Source organism: Endocarpon pusillum, assembly GCF_000464535.1.
Source record: "Endocarpon pusillum Z07020 unplaced genomic scaffold C698727, whole genome shotgun sequence".
Taxonomy (NCBI): domain Eukaryota; kingdom Fungi; phylum Ascomycota; class Eurotiomycetes; order Verrucariales; family Verrucariaceae; genus Endocarpon; species Endocarpon pusillum.
The window spans coordinates 74,947-101,571 of NW_006913508.1; the positions used below are offsets into that span (position 1 = coordinate 74,947).

Genomic DNA, 26,625 nt, shown 5'->3' on the forward strand with positions numbered 1-26,625 from the left:
TGTTTCAACATTCGAATAGAAAGCATAGACGAGAGACCTCGCGCTAGGTTTTGACAGGACAATAGACATCCACGATAGACCGTAGCACAGCAGCACAACCGACCAAGCAGCTGAATGAGAGTCCTTGCGGTGAAACATCTTTATGGCAGTATTCTTGAGACAACTGGATCAATCGTACTTGTTGATTATTGGTCACAGACGGTCATCTGGGTGGAGTTTTCGGCAGCCCCACTCACACTGTCCACGAAGCCTTGGAAGTGTCTGGGACGTCACCCCATGTGGTTCGCTTCATCAGCTCACCAACCTCTCGTCTTTAAATTTTTGTAGATAGCATCACTTTCAGCAGAACTACAGAAGGCCGTCCTCTGCCGCATTCCTTTGGCCTGAGGCGACAGGAGTAGTGAATTCCAGGTCCATCTGACCCGGATGAAACGTCAAACTGGGGCTATTCGTGGTTCAGCTGTTTGACCACATTATCTTCGCACATTGTCCAACCAGCTTGAAAATCATTTCGCCAGTCAGTTCATAACACTACGCTATGGGATCTCGCTATGATGACACGTATCGATCCTCGATCGGCAGAGGTCCACCACCACCGCCACCACCACCACCTGGACCCCGCTGGGACTCTGATCGCTTTTCCCGAGAGAGCGAAGACCGCTATGGAGGCCCACCTCCACCTATGATGGCGCGGGAGAGGGAGCGCTCGGTGGATTTTGGACGCAGATTCGAGGATCGCTATGCGCCGCCGGCTCGGCCAGTCGACAGAGTGGATGAGCGTTACTATCGAGAAGAATTGTATAGTCCACCTGCTCGCCGTCCCGAGAGACGCTATTATGATGAGGATGACTTCTACGAGCCTCGAGGTCCATCTGTAGGCGGTGCAATGATCCCCTATCGGCCCCACAGACCGGTAGCTCCACCTCGACCTGGTTTGCTCAGGCGACAGTCGAGCCTTGATACCTTTGATCGCCGACCTTCAAGACGCTACGATTATGACGATCGTGATGATTACAGGCCCAGACAACGGCCTCCGCCGGTCATACCTATCCCGGTCCCTCCTAGCCGATCACCACCTCGATACTCACGGCCGAGAAATGCTGAAAGAGATTATGAGGATATCCGCATTGCGGAGCCGGAATACTATGGGGATGAGGAATTTAGGGCTTACAGAGAACGAGAATGGACCAGACAACGGAGCCGACGCCGCAGTACTAGTAGTAGCAGCAGCTCATCCACCGAGAGGGAAGTCGAGCGCCCCAAGACTAAGACGTATCCTCGGAAGGGAAAGACACGCATGCCGAAGCGGCTAGCACATACGAAGGTGCTATTCGAGCTAGGATATCCTTTTTACGAAGAGGTGAGGCACGTGCCTCCAGATTGTCGAATTCTCAAGGCTGACAAAACCAGGGCGAGATGATCATCATCGAGAAAGCTTTAGGGAAGGACAACATTGATGAGGTTGTGACATTAAGTCGTGAGTACCGGGATCGCGAAGGAGGTCAGTCCAGAGCTCGAATGTACAGAATTTTACTAATTCATGACAGCAAGCACTTTCCACGTGATCAAATCCCCTCCAAATGAGGAGAAGGTAACTGAAGAGATCATTGAGCGAAAGGTTACCACCGTGCCTATATCGGAGGCACCTGAGTCGGTCCGCGAGTGGGACCACTTGAAGGTCGAAAGCGTTCGATCTGTCTCGCCAAAGGGTCGTTCTCACTCTCGTCACACTTCTCGATCACGTCGTGGTTCTTCCCCAAAAGAAAAAATTATCGAGAAGAAAACCATCATTCGTGAAGTGTCGCCTGCGCGTACCTCACGCTCTCGACGGCATTCGTCTGTGCCCCGCACAGAGATCATCGAGAGACGCGAAGTCATCGAAGATGATATGGGCGAATCAAATTCTATTCATGCTGGGCCTTTGGCGCTGGTGGTTGACCGTCATCCCAAGACGGATCGAGACATCAAGGAAGAAATTCGTGCTCTGGAGGCAGAACGCAGGGCTTTGCGTCATGAGCGTGTCGAGATTCGCAAACCCTCACGACATAAAGAGGAGGAGCGAGAGATCATCATTACACGGCCGGTTGAGGAAGAAGTCATTGAGGTTCGAAAAGACAAGAAAGGTAGGATGAGCCTGGCCGTCCCAAAATAAAGAACAGGCCCTGATCTAGTGGGCAGCACCCGATCCGAGACTCCTGCGAGCCATGTTGGCAACGCTCACATAGCCCAATACCAATTTTCCTATCTCGGTGCAATCTGAGTGGCATGGTCAACCTGTTGCAAGCTTGAATGTGAATCATAATGGCGAAGAAATGCAGGTTGGACAGGGACTCAAGCGGTTATCGTTACCCCAATCACCAGACCGTTCATCAGCACATTGGGGTAGATGTTCCTTACTTTGAGGTTTGTTCTGGAAGCTTTGAACGGCCGTTTCCATCAGGAGTCGAGTCACCGGTAGAGGTTCTGAGTTGGATGACGAATCTCTTTTAGTACGACATTTAGCATCTCGTATGTTAGGGCAATTTTCATTCGATGCAAATACTGCAGACTACCAGGAGCACGCCATATCATCTGTAATGGACACGGCCAGGGTATGCACTAAGCCCAGGGGATAGGCACTATTCAGCGTTGAACGATTAACTTACTCAGACAAGACACGGTCCCTATCCCGCATGCAAGTCTCTCTATCCACAGACCTACAGATGCAGTTCTTTCTTCTCAACCATATTTCCAATGCTGCCGTTGAGAGCTCGGATTTCACGTAACTGTTCGCGGAAAAGTACTTAAACTCTGTCCCTGCTGTCCATTCCACTCCTCTTCTCTCTCTCCATATGCGGAGGAAATATCGAGGACCACCCATTCTTCAAATTCCAGAGCGCGTTCAAGTGCCAGGGCTATGATGATCTGTAGAAGTCTCTAAGACGATAGCCAAGGCCTGGCTCTATACTAGAATTCTACTATTGTTCTTGTGGTAGGTAGTGTGAATCTAAGAGCACTGCTTTTGGGACTTGAGGGTTGTCTGAGCCCGGCACTGATAAAAGATATAGACAAGCCAATTTGGGGATTGGACTAGGGGAGTTAGGTGTTGTGTAGCTATGTACTTCTAGGTTCGAAGATGGTGACTACAGTAGGTGCTTTTTATGTCAATGTGTTTTTACCGCGGTTTGGTGGATACAAGAATGTCTGCACTAATGGGGAGCTAGAGCGGCGTCATCCTAGGCCGGGTACAGGCGCAAGCTCGAAGCAGGGTTCATAGCTGTAGAAACCCCTTCGCATGTGGACACCATGATGACTATGTTACCAGATCTTGAAGCGTAGGCATCGGCAGGAATCATTCAACAACCAAAACCAATATCTCAGAGCCATCCTCGTGTCCAAAATCTCGCCATGGACAAGTTTCAGGCCTTCGGCAAGAATATCAGGTATGTTGAGGCAGGGAAAACTGCAGTCGGACGGCCTTGGAGAAGGCCTGCAGGGCTGCTTAAAGTGCCTGAGCCCACTAACATGAGTTTCTGCACACAGTGCCTCCTTTTCTCCCTTTGCAGCTCGCACACAGCAATTCGTCAAGGAGCAGCTAGGGCAAGCCGATGAGAAGGTGTGGTTTTTTCTTCTAGCTATGTTGACACCCAGATGTTGACCCACCCTTACAGACACAACTCCCCGCCGACTACATTGAACTTGAGAAGAGGGTCGATGCTTTGAAGCAGGTTCATCAAAAGCTCCTCTCCGTTACGTGAGCTTTTTGGCTGCTGTCACCTACAGCAGTAAGACTGACGGAAGCTATGCAGATCGCAGTATTCAAACGAGGCTTACGACTATCCCCCTAATATCCGCGAATCCTTCACAGATCTCTCCCGTACGATTGCCGACAAGGTCACTCTCCTATCTCACGCCTCTACTCCGGCGGAAGCTCAAGCTGCATTTACGGCCCCTCCCAGCGCGAAACCTCAGCCAAAAACCTTCAACCATGCTATCGCCCGTGCTTCTCTCGCCAGCTCGCAGCTTCTAGCACAGACACACTCATCTCAGGCGAGCGAGGATCCTCTGGCAAGTGCTCTTGAGCAATATGCATTGGCACAGGAGAAAGTTGGAGAAGCTCGCCTTGCCCAAGATGCGCAGATCCAATCCCGGTTTCTGGCTGGCTGGTCTACGACGTTGAACACCAACATCCAATTTGCGACCAAGGCAAGGAAGTCTGTAGAGAATAGCAGACTTCTACTCGATAGTACCAAGGCTGCAAAGAAGAGCGCTATCCAAGGTAGAGGCATGAACCCAGATGACGAGGGTCAGTTGAGCGAGGAGGCTCGAGCAGAGATCGAGGCTGCCGAAGATGAATTCGTCAATCAGACTGAAGAAGCTGTAGGTGTGATGAAGAATGTAGGTCGTGCCGGCAAATCGAACACGTGTATGATTGCTAACTGCTAGCGCAGGTACTCGATACGCCCGAACCTCTACGCAACCTGGCAGACCTAATTGCTGCTCAACTGGAGTATCACAAGAAGGCCTACGAGATACTTAGCGAGCTTGCCCCTGTTGTGGACGGACTGCAGGTTGAGCAAGAATCGAGTTATCGTAAGAGTCGTGAAGGCGCCTAAAGAAAGCCATGAGCTACTTTTCGCTATTAGCTTGCAGAGGTTACGCATGACATTGTGTGCGGTGTGGTTGGGGGTTTGGTGGTTGGGGATATCTTCGCAAGGATTATTTTAGGCCACGCAGCAGTGCTCAAGCATGGAGACACAATCCAAGACACTTCTAAACCTTCACGAGGTACTGGGAAAGCCCTAAATATTGTAGCTTGGACCACCGAGTTTGAGATTGCCTCGCACCCTGTCGGTAAGTTTATTGGTATATCTTTCCGAAGTTTTGCCGACAGCCTGCGCATTACCAAGATGAAGCACTTTGGGAGCTTCACAGATCCACGAAGAGGCTTTCTCATCACACTGTTGCATACACTTCTCTTGTTCTAGTTTGTACTATTGGAGTCGACCAAGTTCCAGTCAGATCTTGTCCTACCTACAGCGTTGGCCCAGGCCATAACCCGAACCTCACAACATGGCGAACGGGTATGCGACGATCTTCTCTCTCCCCTTTGCTGGCCTTTTCATCCTACCGTTCATCTGGTATTGCTAGCACTAGCATCCAGTTTTTCATCGTACGCTTAACAGTATCTGCATTCGAACACTTTCCTTTCTACAGTCGTCTTTTGCCGATGCGCCTGCGCCTGTGCCTGCGTCTTCATGATCTTTGGAGATCTCTATTGAAAGTAATGGCTGACCTTCTGGTGTCTCATACAGCTGGTCAATAATTATTGGCCTCGTCTTCGTCGTTCTTGCATCTCTAGTGGCGTGGTTCTTTTCACCAAAGGGGGAAAATAATACGTATGTTTCTTTCCGCCTCCCAGGCGTATCAGCCCGGACGATTATACTACGATTTGTCTGGCAATAGTACCCTCTTCAGTGCCCTAGAGGGAAGATGGACAGCATAAGATAGGCGATCGCCAGACTTGACATTTTCGCCGCTAGTTGATGGCAGACAAAAGCACATATATGCCCTACAGCAGCAATGCTACCAGCGGCAGCTACCACCAAGCCTACATCCATGAGACGAGAAGCTGACTTGTCAATCCGCAGTGTCTGGCGCTCAACATTAATACTGAGCTTCGCAAGCTGCTACATCATGTGGGGTAAGCAAGACGTTCCCATTTCTCGTCCCCTTCTCCTTTAATGGCCACCGCTTGTGCTTCAGAACACGTCCTACTACCCAGTCTCCCTCTTCCCCACCCAATGGCTCCATCACGTTTGTTGACCCTCGGTGTGACCATAGCAATTACCTTCCTCGCACAATGGCACCCCCTCATCGAACCGAATCGGAATACACTCAGACCAGGGTATGAATGAATCAAGAAAGAGAGCCGAAGGAAAGCTGAGGTTGGGGAGCACGAAGAAAACTCTGATTTTGAGACGTTTCATGCCGTTGAAACAGCTAGCCTACACCACCACGCTTGGAACGGCGTTCGCACAGATGGAATTCGGCGGGTCTGTGCATGGATATATCATTACATCGCATGGGCGTACGGCGTTTCTTTTTGCGATTGCGCAGTCTAGCGCATGGAGCATAGATTCAGGTTCCCGCCATCTATACATGAATACACTGGTCTGAAAGAGTGACTTGTCCGCAGCAAATCCTACTTCCCCATCACATTTCCAGCATGAACCTGAATTTGCACGATGCAAAGGCGAGACCGTCTTGTCTGTTCGGCCCATTAGGTCTCGTCCTTTCTCTTTCTCTCTCTCTACAAGTCCTCTATCTCTAGATAATAGATTCCTCAGATCCTGTAGTCTATGCAGCCACCTTGAAGGCCTCGGCCCAATCGAATACGTGATGAGTATGAAGCGTAGAAGTTGAGATTGGAGTGATATACAGCTCCTTCCCTCTTACTCTCCCTGTTCCTCCATCTGTGCCCTCTAATGTGCATTTAGTCCCCGCTTCTCCAACCCCTTCCGAACCGCATCCTTCCCCTTCTCACCCTCATCTCCCATCCCGTCCCCGCCCCCGCCTTCACCAGCTCATCCCAGAAGTTGGTTGGATCTTGATAGTATACATACATTTTGTAAGGTGATCACACCCCGCAACAGAAGCAAGACCCATATGCAATGCGCCAACAATCCGCCATTCCCGACGATGGATCAATATGAAAGAGTCTCCGCCCTACGCTATGCATCTTCGAAGTGCTCCAATGCGCTCTGCATGTGAGGGTGTTGTTCCGTAGAAAGGCCCGAAAGTGGGAATGTGGGTATATTCAGACAGACATAGGAGTTCCACTCGGCTTCCTCTTCAGATCCTCCCTGCTCTTCTCCGTAGTCTAGCCTGAGCCTGACGCCTTTTTAGGTTCTTCGTCTTGGTTGTCCGTGCTTTTGTTGTCGATACCTTTGCTGGTTTTGTTATCGTCGTCCGGTTCAAGGTTTTCATGTTGGTTGGTCAGTCTATGCCAAGCTGATTTGAGGAACCCTTCATTTTTGTGGTCCGAAGCTTTGTTAGAGGAGGTCGATGACGACGGTGATGCTTTCGAGGATGTGTCATTATTTCTGTGGAGGATTAGACGGCCGCCAAAATTTGTAGAAGATAGGATATGGGGTATGGGAAGGGTGCTCACTTTTGATACTGGCCAATATTCATAATCCTCTTCGCGGTCTTGTCGCCCATCTCATCTGCCAGCATCTCCAAAATCGTTCGCTGATTGGCGCTGAGATATTTGGGCATACCGACTTTGAACTCTACCCGTAAATCGCCGGAAGCTGCTCGCCTTCCGCCCAGCCTCCTCATACCCATGCCTCCTAGCGTAATTCTATCACCTGTACCAGTCCCGGTGGCAACCTTAACTTTGACTTCTCCATCTAGGGTCGGGACAGTGACTTCTCCACCCAGCAGGGCCGTAGTCAGAGGAATTGTGGCGGTGTATAGGACGTCCGCGCCATTACGGCTAAATCGTGAGTCTGGCGCAACTCTGATGAAGACGTAGAGATCGCCTTGAGTGGACTTTGCATTGGGGTTGGCAGCCATACCGGTAGGTGCGGCGTCCCCCTCCCCTGCCACCCGTAATCGCATGCCATCTTCGACACCGCCAGGGATCTCAACACGAACAGTCTTACGCTGTCGGACAACGCCGTTGCCTGCACAGGTTTGGCATTCTGAGCCTCGAGGGATCGTGACACCTTGTCCACCGCAGACATCGCAAGTACTGGCCATTTGGAAGCCTTGCTGCATGAAATGCACTTTTGTGCCAGTGCCCTTACATGCCGAGCAGGTCTTCCTCTGGGTGCCCTTCTTCAGGCCGTTGCCCTTACATGTACCACAAGTCACCAGTGGTGTAACAAATATGTCTTTCGAAACGCCCTTCGCAGCATCCATGAATGAGATGTTTGTCTGAACTTCAATGTTTTCACCGACTAGTATCTCTTCTTGGAACGGTGACTGCCGTCCCCCTCTTCCCCTCCGAGCCTGACCTGTGAAAGCACCAAATAGATCCTCGAAATTGAACTCGGCCCCGAATCCACCGCCAAAGCCTTGGAACGGCCCTCCTGCTCCCGCTGCGCCGGCGAATGGGTTTCCGCCTTGAGCTCCGCTGGGATCAAATCCTGCTGCTTGATCGAACGCTGCAGCACCATATTGATCCCACATCTCTTTCTTCTTTGGGTCTTGAAGCAGTTCATACGCCGACTGGGCTTCTGAAAATCTGTCTTTTGCGTTTGGGTCTTTGTTCGTATCCGGATGGTACTTCTTCGCAAGTGTATAATATGCTTTCTTGATCTCGGATGGAGATGCGCTCTGGCTGACTCCTAGAGTCTGGTACGGATCCTTCGTAACTTCATTTCTAGATGTCGCAGAGAAGGGCCTCCTCTGACTCGTCCAGATACATGGTTGTTCCCTTACGATCGTTCGACGATGTCGACAAGGAGGAGGTCGAAGGGACGAATCAGAGAATGTTCTGGTTTGGGCCTTTCGCTGAAAAGATTTGATTATCAGGCGAGCGTGTAGAGCCGCGATGGAGGGCGGCCACGTAGAACCAATGGATATGCTCATCGTTAATGGAGGGTTTCATATACGACAGTCGCATGGAGATGCTATTCCTTGATATGTTCGATGTCCAAATCAGATGCGTTCAGATGCATGATCTCCTCGCAAAATTTTAGCCTGGCTTCTGCAGCTAACTACGTAGCTTCCGGCGTTAAGCAACTACTGTAATAGTGTCCGGGATTAGCGACTGCATTATGTAACTGCCTACGGATTTTTTGATGATGCATCTGATGCTTGTCCTATTGCATCAATACTGATCGTCCATCGCAAGATCTGTCTCAGTTACACCTACTAACCACCACATCCTAAGTCCAAAAGATAAGCTGGCTATGAAAGCTCATATGGTCTATACTATCTAACCCGCCTTCCCTCTTCTATTGCAGGAAGGAGCATGATAAGCTTGCCATGGAGAGCAGCATTGCGCAGCGCGCAATCGACGCTGTGTAGGGACTGTCAGAAAAATCTCCTTCTCTCAAGACTGTCAGCTACGACAAGATCATCTCCAGTTCGGGATCCTCGCTTTTTCAGCACTGCAGGCCGATTACAAATACGTAACTTCTCATCCCATCCTGCCAGACGAAAAGACAAACCACCACCCGACCCTTTGGCCGTTGATGAGAGTTCAGAAGATACCCAAGCGGGGAAAGTGGACAATGAGCTACGGGAGGATTCCCGGTCAGAAGATAGCGTTGAAGCGAAGGACAAGCCACCCGAACCGCAACCCATACCTACTTCCTCTTCCGGCAGTTCCAAAGTCAGTAGTGGAAGTGGAGGCGAATCAGGATCTGGCAGCGACGGAGATGGAGGACCGCGGCGAGGAAGGAAGCCGGTTACCGAGAGGGCTTTGCAAAAGCCAACGGTGCCAGAGATCTATCCACAGGTCATGGCTATACCAATAGCCAAACGGCCATTGTTCCCTGGTTTCTACAAGGCAATCACCATTCGTGATGCGAGTGTCACTTCGGCAATACAAGAGATGATGAAAAGAGGTCAGCCATACGTCGGGGCTTTTCTTTTCAAGGACGAAGCAGCAGATAAAGACATCATAGAGCGAAAAGAGGACGTGCACGAAGTGGGAGTTTTCGCCCAGATCACCAGTGCCTTTCCTGTCCATGGTGAAGAGAATAGTCTTACAGCTGTATTGTATCCTCACCGCAGAATCAGGATGACTGCCCTCATGCCTCCATCCAAGGGCAAGCCCGCACCTGACGCGCCGGCACCAATGGTGGAAGTTGCTCCTATTAGGGAAGAAAAGTCACAGATTGATGGCACAGCCGAAAACAGAGGCGATGTTGTTGCAAGTTTTGAAGAGCCAAACAAAGACCAGACCGCAAATCAGATTCATCAATACGAGCCTACAGCCTTCTTACGCAAATATTCTGTCTCCCTTGTCAATGTCGAGAATCTAGCAGAGCAACCGCACGAGAAAAGGGACCCGGTAATACGCGCTACGACTTCTGAGATTGTCAACGTGTTCAAAGAAGTTGCAAATCTCAATCCCCTCTTCAAGGACCAAATTTCTGATTTCAGCATGTCCCAGTCGGCAGGCAACGTGATAGAAGAACCAGCCAAGCTTGCAGATTTTGCTGCAGCAGTGGCTGCAGGGGAGACTTCTGAGCTACAGGACGTCCTGCAAGAAATGGATGTTGCTGCAAGGCTACAGAAAGCGCTTATCGTTTTGAAGAAAGAGCTCATGAACGCAAAGCTGCAGTCCAAGATCTCGAAAGATGTGGAGCAAAAGATCCAGAAAAGGCAACGGGAGTATTGGCTTATGGAACAAATGAAAGGCATTCGACGAGAGCTTGGGATTGAATCAGACGGGAAAGACAAGCTGGTGGAGAAGTTCAAAGAGAAGGCTGAGAAGCTTGCTATGCCCGATGCTGTAAAGAAGGTCTTCGAGGAGGAATTGAACAAGTTGGCTCATCTAGAACCAGCAGCGTCAGAATTTAACGTCACCCGAAACTACCTTGACTGGATTACTCAGATTCCATGGGGCCAGAAAAGCGCAGAAAATTTTGGGATCAAGAATGCTATGTCGGTCCTGGATGAGGATCACTATGGCCTCAAAGACGTCAAAGACCGCATTCTAGAGTTCATCGCTGTGGGAAAACTCCGTGGCACTGTGGAGGGCAAAATTCTGTGCTTCGTGGGTCCGCCTGGTGTTGGCAAGACTTCGATCGGAAAGTCGATCGCAAGGGCACTGAACAGACAATACTACCGATTCAGTGTTGGAGGTCTGACTGACGTCGCAGAAATCAAAGGCCATCGAAGGACCTATGTCGGAGCTTTACCAGGGCGAATCATACAAGCATTGAAAAAGTGCCAGACCGAAAACCCTCTCATTCTGATCGACGAGGTTGATAAAATAGGTCGGGGCCATCAAGGTGATCCATCATCTGCTCTGCTGGAACTTCTCGACCCGGAGCAGAACAACAGCTTTCTAGATCATTACATGGACATTCCTGTAGACCTTTCGAAAGTTCTTTTTGTCTGCACCGCCAACATGACCGACACCATCCCACGTCCTCTCCTCGACCGTATGGAAATGATAGAGTTGAGTGGCTACGTCTCCGACGAGAAGAAGGCTATTGCTGAACGCTATCTTGCGCCACAAGCCAAAGAACTAAGCGGTCTCAAAGATGTCGATGTTACTCTTGATGCCTCGGGAATTGAAGAACTAATAAACAAATACTGCCGCGAGTCCGGAGTACGCAACCTCAAGAAGCAGATTGAGAAGGTCTACCGCAAGTCTGCACTTAAAATCATCCAAGACCTCGGTGAGGAAGCGTTCCCCGAGTCAGAGGCATTGACAGCCGAAGGTAAAGCCGCGCTACAGGAAGCTGAAAAGGACGACTCAGACGTCAAGGAGACACCGGAAGACATCTCGAAAGAGACCACCGAGAAACCTCGGGTCGCTCTCAAGGTGCCCGACACCGTTCACGTGACCATCTCACGGGATACACTCAAAGACTACGTAGGCCCTCCCATCTTCACCTCCGATCGCCTTTACGACAAAACACCTCCCGGCGTCGCCATGGGCCTGGCATGGACCTCTATGGGAGGCGCCGCCCTATACGTCGAATCCATTTTCGATTCCGCCCTCACCTCCTCTTCTCGCCCCATGCTCGCACCGACCGGCAACCTGAAAGCCGTCATGAAAGAATCAACCTCCATCGCCTATAGCTACGCCAAATCTCTCCTCGCGACCAAATTTCCCCAAAACAGGTTCTTTGAGCACGCTCGCATCCATCTCCATTGTCCGGAGGGGGCGGTGCAGAAGGATGGGCCTTCAGCAGGTATCACGATGGCGACGAGTCTGCTGAGTTTAGCGCTGCAGAGGGAAATCGATCCCACGGTCGCGATGACCGGGGAGTTGACAGTGACAGGGAAGGTTTTAAGGATTGGCGGGTTGAGAGAGAAGACCGTTGCGGCGAGAAGGGCCGGTTGTACGAGGATTTTGTTCCCCAGGGATAATTGGGGGGATTGGTGTGAGCTGCCTGAGGTAAGCACCAAACATTTACGAGCACCCCATTCAACGCACATATAGGAGATTGGCGCTAATGTTTGTTCTTCCTACAGAATATCAAACAAAACATCGAAGGCCACGCTGTGGACTGGTACAGCGATGTCTTTGATATCATCTTCCCAGGTCTGGATGCCGAGGCAGCGAACTCGGTGTGGGAAAAGCAGTTGAAGGAGCCGGAGAAGGAGAAGAAGAAGCGGAAGACTAAGTCTTCGTCGTCGTCGTCTTCTTTCTCGAAGTCGGACGATGACGACAGCGATGATGACTGAGAGCCGTTGGAGATCACCATGGTTGTAGGGATTCCATGCACTGAAGTTCGGCAGAGCATGGCATCCTGTCTTTTCAGATCTATCTAGGCATTGGACCTCGATTTCTACGGCTGCTGCGTCTGGTTTGGGAGAATGGGGGTCTGCATCACAATGGTGTTTGCTGCTTCTTTTCACGCGTCGAAAAGGAGCCTGGCTTTATTGGTACACTTTCCTGTTGAGTACGTCTGCCTCTATTTCCGCGCAAGGGCTGGCATGTTCACAAGCATTCGAAACATGTGCCGATAGAGTTTAACTGCAACGGGGCGAGGATGGGTGCCGTTTACTGCTCTTAGGTCTGAGTTCATCTGCCCGCAGGGCAGGTTGGGATAGACCATGAAAACTCCACTCTTTGGCACGGGCACGGGCATGGGCATGTATATAGATGAGGACCGGATGGAACCTGATATGAATGGATGGGTCTTCAAATACAGATATGTTCCGCACGTGGTGTTAGACAAGTAGGATCTTTCCTTTTTCAGAATGTGAAGATGAGATCGGATGTGGCTTTTCTTCGTGCCACAGGATAACTCATGCTTTTACAGCATGGTTGTTCTTGCAAGTGGTAGCTTTTTGGACTTCTAGTTTTGGGACATGGCAGTGTCGTGGAAAAGCACTGTTAGAAAAAGGACACAGCAACCACTCCACCAAAGGACAGCGCTTGTGGGTTTCGAATCGCACTAAATTGATGTATCTCCACTGACTCCGTTGAAGAGCGGGGTGATAGAACCCTCTGATGATTTCTGGATATGCAATGCCCCTTTTTTGTAGCGAGAGAATCGGTTGTCGGGAGGACTTCAGGTATACAGATGGATAGTACTAGGGTAAGTAACTGTGAAAGGGGCTGGTTGGAGAGGTTGATTTGGTCGTAATGATTTCAGGACTGGAAGCAGGAGTGAGGATGAGATGATACGAGGAATCTTCACTCTTTCCGATCCAGGTGCGCTGGATGAAGGGCAGCCTCGAAGCCATGGTGCCTATCTGGTAGGTAAGAAGACAGTGAGGAAATGGAAAATGTATAAGAGAGCTGCACTACTACCCAGAGATATCCCCGGAGACTTTCAAGTGGTTCAGAAGCAGGCGCAGTGTAGCTCAGCCAGTCTCTCAGGCTGAGAATGACTCCGTGACATCGGTGATGAAACATAGGGCACTTTTCTGCCTAATGCTTTTCAGACAGGAAGGAAATTTACTTGTCTCTGATCATCATGGTCACTGAGCGGTGAGTTGAATATTGCCCATTTTTGAAGTCTCGACATGCCATCATCTTCATGGAGAGCCTGCGAGCTGGTCCTGATAGTGGAAGGTTAAAGGTGGTTTTTTTTCTCTCCTGATGTCCTGAACATTTGGCGAAAGGAAATGATTGTGTGCATCGAGAGTGGCTCTCTGGTGGCTGTTGCTAAGGCATATTCGATTTAGACGCGTAATGTAAGCTAGATGCCACCATATGGTCTCCAAGACAGCATGGGAAATTATTCTCATCTCGTGCGAGCTACAGAAAGAATAATCCACCGTAGTTTCGAAGCTCGAGAAAGCGATCGTCGGTGCTCTATCTCGAAAAATATCCCAACATACTGTCTGATATGCATCGTTGGTATAACGAAATTACTTCGTACTGGTAGAGTATGGCAGGGCATCAGTCTACTCGTTTGTAGACCAGCAATAAGAGTCAGAGAGTAGCTGTAGGAAACATCAACAATTACTGGTGGGTTAACCCCAGCTCAAGGCGATGCTGTCTGCAGCTTACATGCATGGCTGTTGGGTCCCAGCCATCTGAAATCGGCCACCACTCAGCTTTGCAGGCAGTGGACGTTGTGATCTTTTCGTGTTGCAGGGCAGTCCCAGCGGAGCAACCGGATCATGGGTGACATGTGCAAGAATAATAGAGTTCTCTTGCTTCATCGTAGAGAACAACCAGAATATCACGAGCACGCAGAAAAGGAATAGGAAAGGTCAGCTTCTGGCGGCCCAGTAACGGATAGGGCCGCAGTGTCCGCAAGTGAGTAGGGCCAGCAGTGACGAGTTCATGCTGTTAGAGTTGTATCAAGTATGGTTAGGGGACACGTAAGTTTGTCAAGTCGCCGAATGGGCGGAAAGTTTGACGTTGCTGCCCGAGTGAGGCAGCCAAAGGACGGCAGAGGACTTCATGAATTACTTCCATACCTGTGCAGGCGGAAGGGATGCAATGCAGTAGTCCGAACTTCCATCGCGATTGGAAGAACCTGTTCAAATTTGGCCGGCCGTTGTGGCAATGCATGCGCTATGTCTGAGATAAGTGATGAGGTGAAAACCTCCTACATGCTCATTTAAGTAGATGGACAACAAAGAAAAGCGAATCAGAGACTATGTGGGTAGTTGTGGATGATAGATTGGCTGCCTGAGTCAGTGGTGCCAGCACATAGGGCTAATGTACGAAGTATATTTGAGGACGTTCTAGCAAACTGCAGAGTGACGACAGTTGGTTAGTTTCTCCAGGTGGAGAGCCGTGGTAATGCTGTAATTGCTGTTCAGACCTCTGGGCCTGTGTGTAGCGATGACCCAAGGACTTTCGTTCAAAGGAGCATCGGAAAGATATAAAGCACAGAAGATTTTCGTGACGGGAAGTAGTAGTTGAAGTTTTGAGGTACTAACGAAGCCCCGATCGTGAGGGGGCAGCAGACTAGTGTACTACTTACCGGGGGGGGATAAGAATTGTTAGGCCGGTGCTAGTAGCGGCTGGTCATTGTAACTTTATTATAGTGCTGTGATTTGGGTGTCGCAAAGCCTGACTCGAGCACATCCATTGAAAAGAGTTAAAAATTACGTTTAATCTGATCTGAGATTAGCTGTCTTGTACAGAGAAGGTTTGAGTAAAGATACTAGCGCTGAGCTGCCAATACTCATGCCCCTTGTAGAAGAGTTACTAATTATGAAGTACATTGACCCTGTCCGCGTCCTGTTTCGGAGCCTTCTCCAAGGAATTTACACACACTACTATTCTACTATGTAAAGACAAACCACGCGTCCTGATCTCTTGCTTTTGTTGGTTGTGCTCGGCAATGTAAGTGCCCAATATACAACTGTACCTCCTCTAATGCTTGCCACTGTAGCTTTCATTCCTCTCGATCCTTATAAGCGGTGTGTGTGAGTGCAAAGTGGGACAGTCAGCCTCACTCGCATTTGCCCCAGCCACTACAATTGCTGATTTGGAGAAGGAATCTCTTGCACCTCCGGACCCAGAGTCGTGCTATTCCTACTTCAATTCTCTCTTGTCTTAATAGTCAGCTTTTCAATTCTTCGGAGATAATAATTGCATATGGTGTCAGGCGTTGGAAAGTCGAAGCATTACGGACTCGACAAGTCCTATCGTGCTCGTTGTTTTCGGATGACTGCATGTGCCACCCACCATCTTTGCAATGCTGCAGTGGGTGGAGAGCACTCTCTGTCTCAGATCTTCAACGGTTGAGATCTGAGATTGACTGTATCTCCCAGCTGAGATTGTTGCTGGATGGACGCCGACTGCTGCATGGCTATCAGGATTGAAGAGAGCCCTACGAGAGGCACGTTGCCGGAACTCGAACCGGTCAAATCCCGGCCCAAGCAGAGCATGTGGCGGCACAAATTCAACCGATTTTTTGGTAAAGATGGCAGCCCAACTCCAAGTCCAAGCCCCCAAGCAACAACAAACAAAGTGGGTGAAAACCAGGAATCAGCTATACGGCGAGATTTTGGCAGAAGAGTAGGAGTTGGACTACCTCGACCACCGACATTCAGGAGACAGAACTCAGAAAAGCGGGATCGGTTAGAACCGGGCCCAACAGAAAGACGAGCAGTGTCCGCCCACCGGCAACAGAGGGCTGCCAGCGCACATCAGCCACGGTCAAGATCTTCACCATCACCAACCATACCTGGCCCAGTGTCTGCTCCCTCACTCTCCCCAAGTAACAGCACTCCGGATCAATCAGGCTTCACAGATGGTATCGCCTCTCAGAAAGCTTCGTCGGAAGCGTCCAGCCTTCATAATGGCACAACGGACAAATCTCTTAGGCCTTATGGGTCACGATCACAGTCGTCGTCAGACACATTCGATGAACTTGCTCGAGACGAGAAGGAGCAGATCGACCACGAGCTGGACACGAAGTGGATCCTCAACCTAAGTATGCATTTTCGAGATAAATCGGACCGGGAAAAGTTCTTTGTCACTTTCGCAGAAGAGCCTAACCGATGGCGAAGGGTGACCATATCTTGTGACTATCGCACTGCCGAGCCTGACTCCCTGGAGATGGATCTGAAGGAGCTCCGATATCAACGAGATAAGAATGCGCAGATATATGAGTCGATACGAGACTCACTTTCCTCAATTCAATTCTATAATACGGTGACTAATCTGAAGTTAGAGACTGAAGGTGGTCGTCTTCATGTTCATGTAACGGAAGACGTCAATGAAATCATCCCGTACCCGCCACGACTCAGTGTGCAACATATCCTTGCGGACAGAACCCACCCTATCAGAGAGGCTCGAGAACGCGAAATAAACTTTCTGTCACATCTCTCTGGCTTTGTGTACAAGATCAGCTTTCAAGGTCGAGAGTATATCAAGAAGGAAATTCCCGGTCCAGATACTGTGGATGAGTTCCTCTATGAGGTCAACGCGCTTCACGCCTTATCTGCTGCCAGTAGCGTGATCAAATTGGAAGCCATTGTGATGGATGATTCCCGTCAGACGGTGAAAGGCCTGTTGATATCCTATGCTGAACGTGGAGCTCTAGTCGACTTGCTGTACGATAACCATGAAGACGAATTACCATGGGCAGACCGTGTGCGCTGGGCACGGCAGGCTGTTGAGGGATTGAGTGAGATTCATGAGGAGGGCTATGTGCAGGGTGACTTTACTCTTTCCAACATCGTGATCAATAAGAACAACGATGCCAAGATCATCGACATCAACAGAAGGGGCTGTCCAGTGGGATGGGAGCCCCCAGAAATTGCGAGCAAGATCGCTAGCAACCAAAGGATATCAATGTACATTGGGTCAAAATCGGACCTGTATCAGCTTGGAATGACACTTTGGGCTCTGGCCATGTGTGACGATGAGCCTGAGAGGCACGATCAGCCTCTCAGCATGGAAAACATGTCTGATGAAGTGCCAGACTGGTTCAAAATGATCGTGAAGGCTTGTTTGAGCCGTCAGCCCCGAGATCGGCCGTCAGCAAAGGAGCTGCTTCGCCAGTTTCCTGTTCTTCTGGATGACAACAGTTCATTCAGGATCAGCTCGGTAAGCAAACCCATTAGTGAACGTTTACCTAAAAGGTACATAGAACCGTGTGCAGCCGTGGAGAGGGAGGACCTTGAGAGACTAGGAAGGGCTCGGCGAAGGAGCAATTCCGAAGTCCCTTCAACTGAAGATGCCTCCCTTATTGAGCCGCCTTCATCGAGCTACCACTTTGACAGCAGCAGCTCTTTTGTTGGTATTCGAAGAGATAGAAGAGCCTCCCCCCGGGCAGGGAATGCAGATAATCATAATTCTGGACATACGAGAGCTGACGAAAATGATGTTGATGTTTGGGACGATAGCGATCTGCCACCTCGAATTATCTCTGTCTCTCCTGGCCGAGAACCTCGGTACGAAGGAGTTGATATAAATGCTGCTCCAAGTCAGGAGCATCAATCTCCGGTGTTGCCTGCACAGTCGAGTCTCCCCCAGCATCGTCTTTCTGAGCAGCCATTTATATCTGATGAAAAGATCGCATGGACAGCCTCCTCTTCGTGCTTAGACGGCATCTCGGAAGTCCGGCACGAACCAGATCCTCAATCGGTTGATGCAGACCTTGAGCTTCCAAATCCGCATCAGTTGCACGCAGAGGCTGCTACCACTTCCATCACATCCGATAGCACCCCTCGGAATGCTCATTCGATAATGGCGACGTCCACATCCTCGATAGTTTCTCCGCCTCCACCTCCATTGGATCTTGCGATAGGAGATCTTGTCGGATTTGGTGGACATCCTACCCTTGAAGAATACAGTCCGCATGAGCCGATGAAAGTTCCAGATGCCCAGTCCTCCCTATATTATGATACTCAAGCACAGCAGCAATCAACAGACTCTACAGATCTCTCCTTCGCTGATAAGGAACCACTACCTCCTGATAGCAATCAACCTACTAGCGACTTACTAACAACAGCTTTTTCTCTCCCTCGAAATGGATCGCGTTCTTCAGATATGAATGAGGCGTCCACAAGCCACTTGCCCTCTACGGATATGACCGATTTAACAACCAATTTAACCAGTGTATCAGAATCAGGCGATACTGTAATCCCGTCTGCACCAGCACCGCAAGAGAACCAGTCTCTTCCGACCTTTCATGAACGTCCTTTTGTTTGTCTACGCGAGATAACACAGCCTCTTTGAATCGCTTCATGTACACCTGCGCTCCTTTCACGTCCAGGCCGCTTGAGCCTTTGAGAGAAACAGAACTAGCATCTACTTGGCTCTTTGGCAAACGACTTGCAAAGACCCTTTCCTGCATTGACCGTGAGCTTTTCGTTCTTGGACAATACGTGACTGATATTTCGGGCGGCTGTTTTGGGCGTGTGTATACAATATGAAGAATGATGAGTGATGCAGCAATGCACATAATGAGCACGATCTGATTGATGCCTTTTGGCGGCGATATTTCTGTATGACTAATACGATTATATCAGCAATATTTTATGTGTCACACGTGTTTGACGTTGGCATGTCTGGTGGTTGGTAGCTTCAAAGGTTGTCAGCTCGCTCTGAGCATACTTGCTAAAGACTCGACTGATTCAGCATTGTATCTAGTTCTATTTTATGGATGGCGCTAAAATACTTTCCAAATGTCTACCTATCATGATAATCTTGCACCCCTTCTCCTCCGCTGCTGCCTCAACCGGATGACCAGAGTCTATGATATCGAAGATCTCTCTCACACCCTGCAATATCTTCACCGAGCTGTCCGTCAGTGGCAGTAGACCCTTGACTCTGTGTACCTCTGCAGCGGCATTATCATTCTCCTTAATGTCACCGCTTCTCCCTCCTTCACGCCACAAAGTCTCACGAAGCCAGGCCTCTAGCAATGGTAGAGATTCTGGGTCGAGACGTGGTAGAGAGAAGCTTCGCGTAGATATGGAAGAGTCGAGATGACTGTGTCCCTTCGCGTCGAAGTCTGGAATCGTGCTTAAGGCATCGTAGGCGTGCAGGTCCAAGAGGACGCCCTCGAGCTGCTGGACCCGGCTGCGCGTTGTGTTGATGATCTGGGCTAGGCCGTTGATTGCGCGGATGCGAGATGTGATGTTTGCGAGGTCGGTTGTTGAGACTAGATCGGATTTGTTCAGTAGTATGACGTCTGCGTGGGATATTTGTAGATGGGCTGTTGTCAGGTTTGGGCCTCGAGCATGCCCTTCACCATTTGTATGTTCTTCTGCCTTCTCTTCCGCGGCAGGCTCATCTAAACATCTCAGCAAATTCTTCGCATCCGCCACCGTCACAATCCCGTCCAGGTAGATGCTACTCCCCAACCCGTCATCAACCCAGAAGATGGGCGCGATGTTCCCCGGATCCGCTAATCCTGTCGTCTCGAGGAGGATGTAATCGAAGGCTCCCTGCCGTTCCATCAACGACTCCAGAGCCGCGACCCCGGAGTCCTTGACGGAACAGCAGATGCAGCCGTTGGCAAGGGAGATCCATTCTTCGACTTGTTGGCCGTCTTTGTTGACGGTGAGGGATTTTTCTATGTCGGCTGAGTCACCGAATTCTGTATGAAGAGAAGAGTGTTAGAATGGTGTGAAACTGAGGGTAGTGTGGGGAGGGAGGTTTGGGAAAGTACAAGCCGTTTAGGATGACTGCTATCTTCTTGCCGTGTTGCTCGGAGAGAATGTAGTTGAGGAGGGTCGTCTTGCCGGCACCGAGGTAGCCTGAACACAGGGTATGTCAGAAAAAAAACCAGTTATCTAGACGTTGCTATGCTGGCTGCAAGGGCGTGCTTGATTTACTCCTGTCCCTACCTGTGACGATGGTGATGGGCACTTTCATTGGTGGTGCTTCGTCTCGTGGGCGTAATTTGGCGTCCACAAGCTCCGGAGGTCCATCCTCATCGCTTTCAACGATATCCAGGTTCATGTTTGAAGTTGTGGAAGAGGGGCCGATGATTGAGAGTATGTATTGCTTCAAGATCATTGTCCCTGGTTGCTCCCCGCATAGTTAGTTATGTAAGGCCAATCAGCACTGCCCGCAGCGCCCTCCGGCCCTTTGGCCCCAGCTCAAGCCCCACCAAAGTCGCGGCTGATTGGGTGTGACCCCGACGCTTGAAAATTGAGGGATGTCCCTCTGGAGAACCAGACGAAGAACTCTTTGAGATTGCAAACACAGAAAAACATCGAGGAACTTGACGGTGTTCAATCCCTCCTCCCTCATGAGAGTTAGCTCGCGCTTGGGAGATAGCCATCATGCCTAATTCGCCGTAGATGTAATAGGCACAACCCCTACCGAGTTTCATTTCTCTTCCTATCGATTCATAACACCCAGGATGACAGCAAGCACCCCCAGTCCTCAAAGAACAGGAGTCTCCCCTTCCTCATCACCTCGCCTCCCCTCCCCTCCACCGTTCACAGAAGTCCAGATAGGACCGAAAAGCCCGACTATTGGAGATGGACCAGAAAATCAGCTGGGAGAAGTGGCCAAGCACGACGATGGTTCTACCAGACGAATACGGCCAGGCACAAAAGCTGCTGATATGGATTCGGGCCCGCCTCTCATACCCCTAGCAGAAGTAATAGCGTTCTTTTCCTCGCACATGAGCTTCTATTGACATACCTGTCTAGCTCGAGTCACCTTTCCAACTTCAAGAACATTTGAAAGCCCTCTATCACACCCATACTCGAGGTCCCAACGACTCCATAACACCTATCACTCGCCAGACAGCTCTTAACTTGTCCACGCCTCCCACCGGTATCGACAAACCACTATGGCTCTACGAACTTTGCCGCTTCCTTACAATGAAAGCCAACAATCTAATCATCGCCTTCTTTGCCGACAGCCCTCCTTGCTCCGCCGCCACCTGTCCCGAAATGCGCGCCAGTGAATGGCAGTATCTCTGTGCTGTGCACGACCCGCCCAAGTCGTGCTGTGCTATCGACTACTGCTGCCACACGCTGGACTGGGCAGCTAATATATTGACAAGTCCAAAATACTTTCCAAGTCGCCTGACACTGGGAGGGGATATGGGAGGAGGTGGTGGAGGAGGAGGAGGAGGAGGCGGAGGGTCACAAGCTAGCATGCGGCATTTGACCAACATATTCAGGAGGGTGTACCGGATCTTTGCACATGCGTGGTTTCAGCATAGGGGCGTCTTCTGGCAGGTCGAGGGACATGATGGACTCTACGTATTCTTCAAGACGGTGTGTGATGTCTATCAACTGATACCCGAAGATAATTACACAATACCGAGTGAAGCGGAAGGAGGCGATGACACTATGGAGACACCTGTGGAGAAGAGGAGCCCAGAGATGGGAAGAATGAGTCTACTGAAGAAAGGCGGAGAAGATGGACAGAGAGATCTACAGGAGGGTGGTGAGAGCGAACCTACGATGACAGTGAGTGTTGGTGCTACAACTCGAAGGCACAAGCACACACCAAGCACGGGTAGTCATGTAACGACTATTGCCGAAGGTTCAGAGGAGGATGAGTTACCATCGAACGAGAGTGGTGCCAAAGCTTTGCCAGATCAGTCAGAACCTCCGCGAGGGCGGCCTATGCCGTCGAGCGAAGACACGATAGCAAATGGCCTAGGAAAACTCACTCTAGGAGATCTAAGCCCTACAACAAACAAAGATGGGCCGGCGGAGCAACCCACGCCACAGCCGCAAAGTGTAGAGAAGAATCCGTTCGAGGATGGCGAAAAGAACGAGGAAGCCATGGAAGCAGCAGACGTGGCCGCCACAGGAAGTGGAGCGAGTGTCGGAGAAGAAGGGGGTGATGATAAAAAAGAGGAAGATCCTCACACTTCGGAATATGTCGACCTACCAGAGGGTTCAAGCGTTATGCAAGGCAGTGGTGCTGAGCCTATATTTCCTGCCAAGGAGATAGATGCAGAGGAGAAGGGAGGGGAGAATGACAGGCCCGAGCAGATTGAGGGCCAAACGAAAGTATCTTGAAGCATTACCGGTTCAGGAAGGGAACGCTGGTTCAGACAGCTGGTTATGGGAGCAGAGACAAGCACAGGCAGGCCGTGCTCGGGCTTGGAGAAGCGCAATGTCATTTTCTCTGTGCGGATAGATACCCTTATGTAAATGCCAGTTGACAATCTTTGCACACGTTCGATCATGCTCAGTGGGAGAAACAACTGTACAACTTGAAGTCCAAAGCTCATGGCTGTATCCGTATTTAACTATGTAACCTGTCTCGAAGTGGGGGCCCAATTGGAGCTTGGAGCTTCTAGAAGGCTTCTATCACCTCCAGCGGCAAACAGGCGCATATATGATATGTCAGGTACAGACCAATTTCGTGTCAAGCCCCATGTCGAAGATGTTATTCCCAAAACCAATGCTTCCCTCAAGTGAAGCCCTTACTCATAGTGCACATGTGCCCTACGTTTCCACCATTTGATTCTCGACTGCTGCTGCAGCGGTTCAATCCACCATGGTGCAGTCGCCGATGATTTCAAGTCCGCTGAAGCAGACGAATGAAATAGACTGGGTTCTGCCACTGAAAGGATACATCAGAACTACGTATGGAGATGATCCAGAACGGTACAATGAAGAATGTACCACTCTCAATCGCTTGCGACAAGACATGCGGGGCGCTGGCAAGGACAGCGCATCAGGAAGAGATCTTTTGTACAGATACTATGGCCAGCTTGAACTATTGGACCTACGATTTCCGGTGGATGAGAACCATATCAAGATTTCCTTTACCTGGTAAGTGTCCATCTCAGTATCCTGCCTCAATTGCGCTGACACTCGGAAAGGTTCGATGCATTCACAGCGAAACCCACATCACAGTTTTCGTTAGCCTTTGAGAAAGCCTCCATCATTTTCAATATCTCCGCTGTTCTTTCTTGCCATGCTGCGAACCAGAATCGATCAGAGGAAAGTGGACTCAAGACGGCTTACCACTCCTTCCAAGCCTCGGCGGGCATGTTCACCTATATCAACGAGAACTTTCTGCATGCGCCATCAGTGGATCTTAGCCGAGAAACTGTCAAGACCCTCATCAGCATCACCCTGGCACAGGCGCAGGAGGTGTTTCTGGAGAAGCAAGTTGCGGACGGCAAGAAGGCCGGATTACTAGCAAAACTGGCGGCGCAGGCCCACGTTCTGTACTCGCAAGCTATAGAGGGATGTCAGGAGAACGTAGGCAAAGGCATCTTTGACCGGTCGTGGGTCTTTGTGGTGCAGACTAAAGCGGCGCACATGGCTTCTCTTTCAGAATACTATCAAGCTCTTGCAGATGAAGACAGCAACAGTTATGGAACGGCCGTTGCAAGATTACAGCTCGCAGAGAAATCCAGCAAGTCGGCGTGTAGCCTTGCTAAGTCGGTACCGTCGTCTCCATCACCCGATTCGAATCTTGGTTCGGAAACTGGGTCTATTCTGGTTCAGATAACGAAAAGGCATTTCGAAAACGTGCAAGAAAAGCTGTCCGCCTTGATTAAGGATAACGACTTCATCTACCATCAAACAGTCCCGGCAGAAGCATCTTTATCGGCTGTCTCCAAACTTCCCGCAGCAAAAGCTATCCCCGTGAGTGAATTGTATCAGGGCCAGGATATTCAGAAGATCATTGGTCCAGATATCTTCCAGCGATTGGTGCCCATGTCTGTGACAGAACAAGCGAGCATGTACGATGAAGAAAAAGCCAAGCTCATACGTTCAGAAGCAGAAAAGGTAGAGACGGCCAATGGCGAAATGGAAGCAAGCCTCGACTATCTCAAACTTCCACAAAGTCTGAATGTCCTCAAAGGTGGTAGGGACCAGGAAATTACTGTCGAGGATGAATTTAGACGCTGGTGTGAGGATCTTGCCGGCCACGAGTCCTTCTCCAAAGCGTTTGAACACCTTCAAAAGGAAAAAAGTGCGATTTTATCCAGCTTATCCCAAGATTCGAAACAGCTTGATATGGAAGAAAGTGTTTGTGAGAAGATGCGCTCTAAATATGGTGCGGATTGGACCCAACAACCCAGCTCAAGATTAACCTCGATCTTTCGAAGCGACATACGGAACTACCGAGACACCATAGACGAAGCTGGTAACACTGATTCTCAACTGTTAGCCACAGCAAGGCAATACGAGAACGATTTCGAGGAGATGCGTTCAGCTGGAGAGGCTGACGAGGCCGACATCTTGTTCCAGAGAGCTTTGATCAAGGCTGGATCTGGTAGAGGAAAGAACAGGAGTGGGAAGGGCAGTTCGTACTCGCCAAATGCCGAGGGCAATTTATTAGATGATGATTATGGTGAAGGCGGGCCGACCGTGGCAGACCAGATTGCAAGAGTGGAAGAACTCCTCAAGAAGCTCAACCTGGTCAAGCGGGAACGAGCACAATTGTTAAAGGATCTCAAGGAGAAGGTGAGTCGTGCGTTTCCGTGGCATGGATGCAGCAACTAATTTGTCCAAGGCCATGACTGACGACATATCAAATGTGCTCATTTTGAATAAAAAATCGATATTGAACCATGAAAACCAGCTGTTCCAGGCCGAACTGGAGAAATTTCGTTCCCATCAGAATCGTTTGTTATCAACAGTCCACAAACAGCAGTCTCTCCTCAAAGAGCTTACCAAGACGTATGGCGACCTGCTACAAGACAAACGAGTGCGATCTGATCAACAGAAATATGAGGCTATCACCCGAAACCGGGCTGCTGTGATGACTAGATATAGAAAGGTATTTCAAGTCTTCGAGGATCTACGGGAAGGTCTGCAACGAGCGGGAAGATTTTACAGCGAGATGAAGCAGACAGTGGACAGCATTGGTAAGAACGTGGAAGGTTTCGTCAACAACCGCAGAGCAGAGGGTGCCCAATTACTCAGCCAGATCGAGCAGAACAAAGCGAGTTCAGCCAGCACACAAGCATCCGCCGAGCGAGAAAGATTACAGCAGCTGATGGAACGGATGTCGATGAATCCCAGCACGGCTTCTTCAGGAGGGTCAGAGTCACGTCCTCCACCGGTTCCATCACAACCTTCATATCAGAACTCGAGATCTCCTCCTGTCTCACCACAGCATTCTACTGCTAATCCTGATCCGCGGTTCACAATACCACCACAAAAAACGCCTCGCTCTGCAGAATCACAGCCCTATCACCAGTCCAATCCTCCAAATGGCTACCAATATCCGCCACAACAACAGCCACCCCTTATCCATTCACCTCACCAGCAACAGCAGCAGCAGTATCAACCACCACAACATGCCTTTTCCCAAGGTGCTGCCGCCCCCCTCTCAGAAGGTTACCACCCGATGGCATACCCCTACCAAACACCAATATCCACCCAACCAGCGCCAAACCACCAATTCTTCCCACCCATATCTACCACACCTCAACCCAACCCATCTTTCTACCCTCCACACCAATCTCCTCCCCCCTCCCAGCCCTCATTTCAACCCGCACAACCACAGTACCATTTCTTGCATTCCATTCTGGGCGTCTCCTTTACGCGAACATTTCTGCTCCAGTTTCGATAGGCCCATACAGGATGTATGTCATTAGTGAGATGGTTGAGAGCAGTGTTTGGATCGGCAAAAACATCCAAATCACCTACCTGAGCGGGATCGATTTCATACACGGGTTCGATAGCGAGAGACATGGTGAACTGTGGCTTGATTGCTGTTGAGGTTAGATAGGGTAGCTCGCACTCTGCTCGCAATCGAAACATGGCAGACAGTGGGGAGCTCATAACTCCACAGGCCCTAGCAAGGCAACCCGTGCACAATGGACCATGGCTGAGGAAGCACAGACCAGATCTCAAGACAACGACATCGTCCTTTGACGAAACGACTTGTCACAACAAAAGAAATGTAGAATAAGGTGGAAATAGTAACAAAGGTATTGCCCGAAATAGCCAGACACAAAAAGGTTCTCTCCTACTCTCTCTCACTCGGGCCCCAAGTATTATGATATGAAAATCCTAATTCATAAATCCATCGTGGCTCATAACCCATAACCCATAACCCATAATCCATATCCTCCATTCATGCATTCATAACTACCTCCATACCCCCCCCTTTCCCTT

The 26,625-nt window shown here is 50.0% G+C and overlaps 8 protein-coding genes across 8 annotated transcripts; 6 read left to right on the plus strand and 2 right to left on the minus strand.

The window, feature by feature from the left end:
• Positions 1-538: 538 nt before the first annotated feature.
• On the plus strand, positions 539-2,225 carry EPUS_02231 (uncharacterized protein; the record flags this gene model as incomplete). The annotated part of the gene is made up of 4 exons (XM_007787714.1): positions 539-1,360; positions 1,411-1,501; positions 1,548-2,123; positions 2,179-2,225. 4 exons carry the CDS (start codon positions 539-541, stop codon positions 2,223-2,225), a joined length of 1,536 nt encoding a protein of 511 aa, XP_007785904.1.
• A 1,162-nt stretch (positions 2,226-3,387) lies between these two features.
• On the plus strand, positions 3,388-4,595 carry EPUS_02232 (uncharacterized protein; the record flags this gene model as incomplete). The annotated part of the gene is made up of 5 exons (XM_007787715.1): positions 3,388-3,422; positions 3,523-3,595; positions 3,651-3,733; positions 3,789-4,377; positions 4,431-4,595. The coding sequence occupies 5 exons, from the start codon at positions 3,388-3,390 to the stop codon at positions 4,593-4,595; spliced, it is 945 nt and encodes a 314-aa protein (XP_007785905.1).
• A 2,267-nt stretch (positions 4,596-6,862) lies between these two features.
• Positions 6,863-8,580, minus strand: EPUS_02233 (uncharacterized protein; the record flags this gene model as incomplete). Its single annotated transcript, XM_007787716.1, has 2 exons — positions 6,863-7,085; positions 7,154-8,580. 2 exons carry the CDS (start codon positions 8,578-8,580, stop codon positions 6,863-6,865), a joined length of 1,650 nt encoding a protein of 549 aa, XP_007785906.1.
• A 385-nt stretch (positions 8,581-8,965) lies between these two features.
• EPUS_02234 (Lon protease) lies at positions 8,966-12,366 on the plus strand (the record flags this gene model as incomplete). Its single annotated transcript, XM_007787717.1, has 2 exons — positions 8,966-12,076; positions 12,154-12,366. The coding sequence occupies 2 exons, from the start codon at positions 8,966-8,968 to the stop codon at positions 12,364-12,366; spliced, it is 3,324 nt and encodes a 1,107-aa protein (XP_007785907.1).
• A 3,538-nt stretch (positions 12,367-15,904) lies between these two features.
• EPUS_02235 (uncharacterized protein) lies at positions 15,905-18,787 on the plus strand (the record flags this gene model as incomplete). The annotated part of the gene is made up of 1 exon (XM_007787718.1): positions 15,905-18,787. The coding sequence occupies one exon, from the start codon at positions 15,905-15,907 to the stop codon at positions 18,785-18,787; it is 2,883 nt and encodes a 960-aa protein (XP_007785908.1).
• Positions 18,788-19,203: 416 nt separating this feature from the next.
• EPUS_02236 (uncharacterized protein) lies at positions 19,204-20,518 on the minus strand (the record flags this gene model as incomplete). The annotated part of the gene is made up of 2 exons (XM_007787719.1): positions 19,204-20,153; positions 20,404-20,518. The coding sequence occupies 2 exons, from the start codon at positions 20,516-20,518 to the stop codon at positions 19,204-19,206; spliced, it is 1,065 nt and encodes a 354-aa protein (XP_007785909.1).
• A 406-nt stretch (positions 20,519-20,924) lies between these two features.
• On the plus strand, positions 20,925-22,551 carry EPUS_02237 (uncharacterized protein; the record flags this gene model as incomplete). Its single annotated transcript, XM_007787720.1, has 2 exons — positions 20,925-21,167; positions 21,220-22,551. The coding sequence occupies 2 exons, from the start codon at positions 20,925-20,927 to the stop codon at positions 22,549-22,551; spliced, it is 1,575 nt and encodes a 524-aa protein (XP_007785910.1).
• Positions 22,552-23,035: 484 nt separating this feature from the next.
• EPUS_02238 (Vacuolar protein-sorting protein bro1) lies at positions 23,036-26,077 on the plus strand (the record flags this gene model as incomplete). Its single annotated transcript, XM_007787721.1, has 3 exons — positions 23,036-23,313; positions 23,364-24,963; positions 25,013-26,077. The coding sequence occupies 3 exons, from the start codon at positions 23,036-23,038 to the stop codon at positions 26,075-26,077; spliced, it is 2,943 nt and encodes a 980-aa protein (XP_007785911.1).
• Between the last annotated feature and the right edge of the window lie 548 nt (positions 26,078-26,625).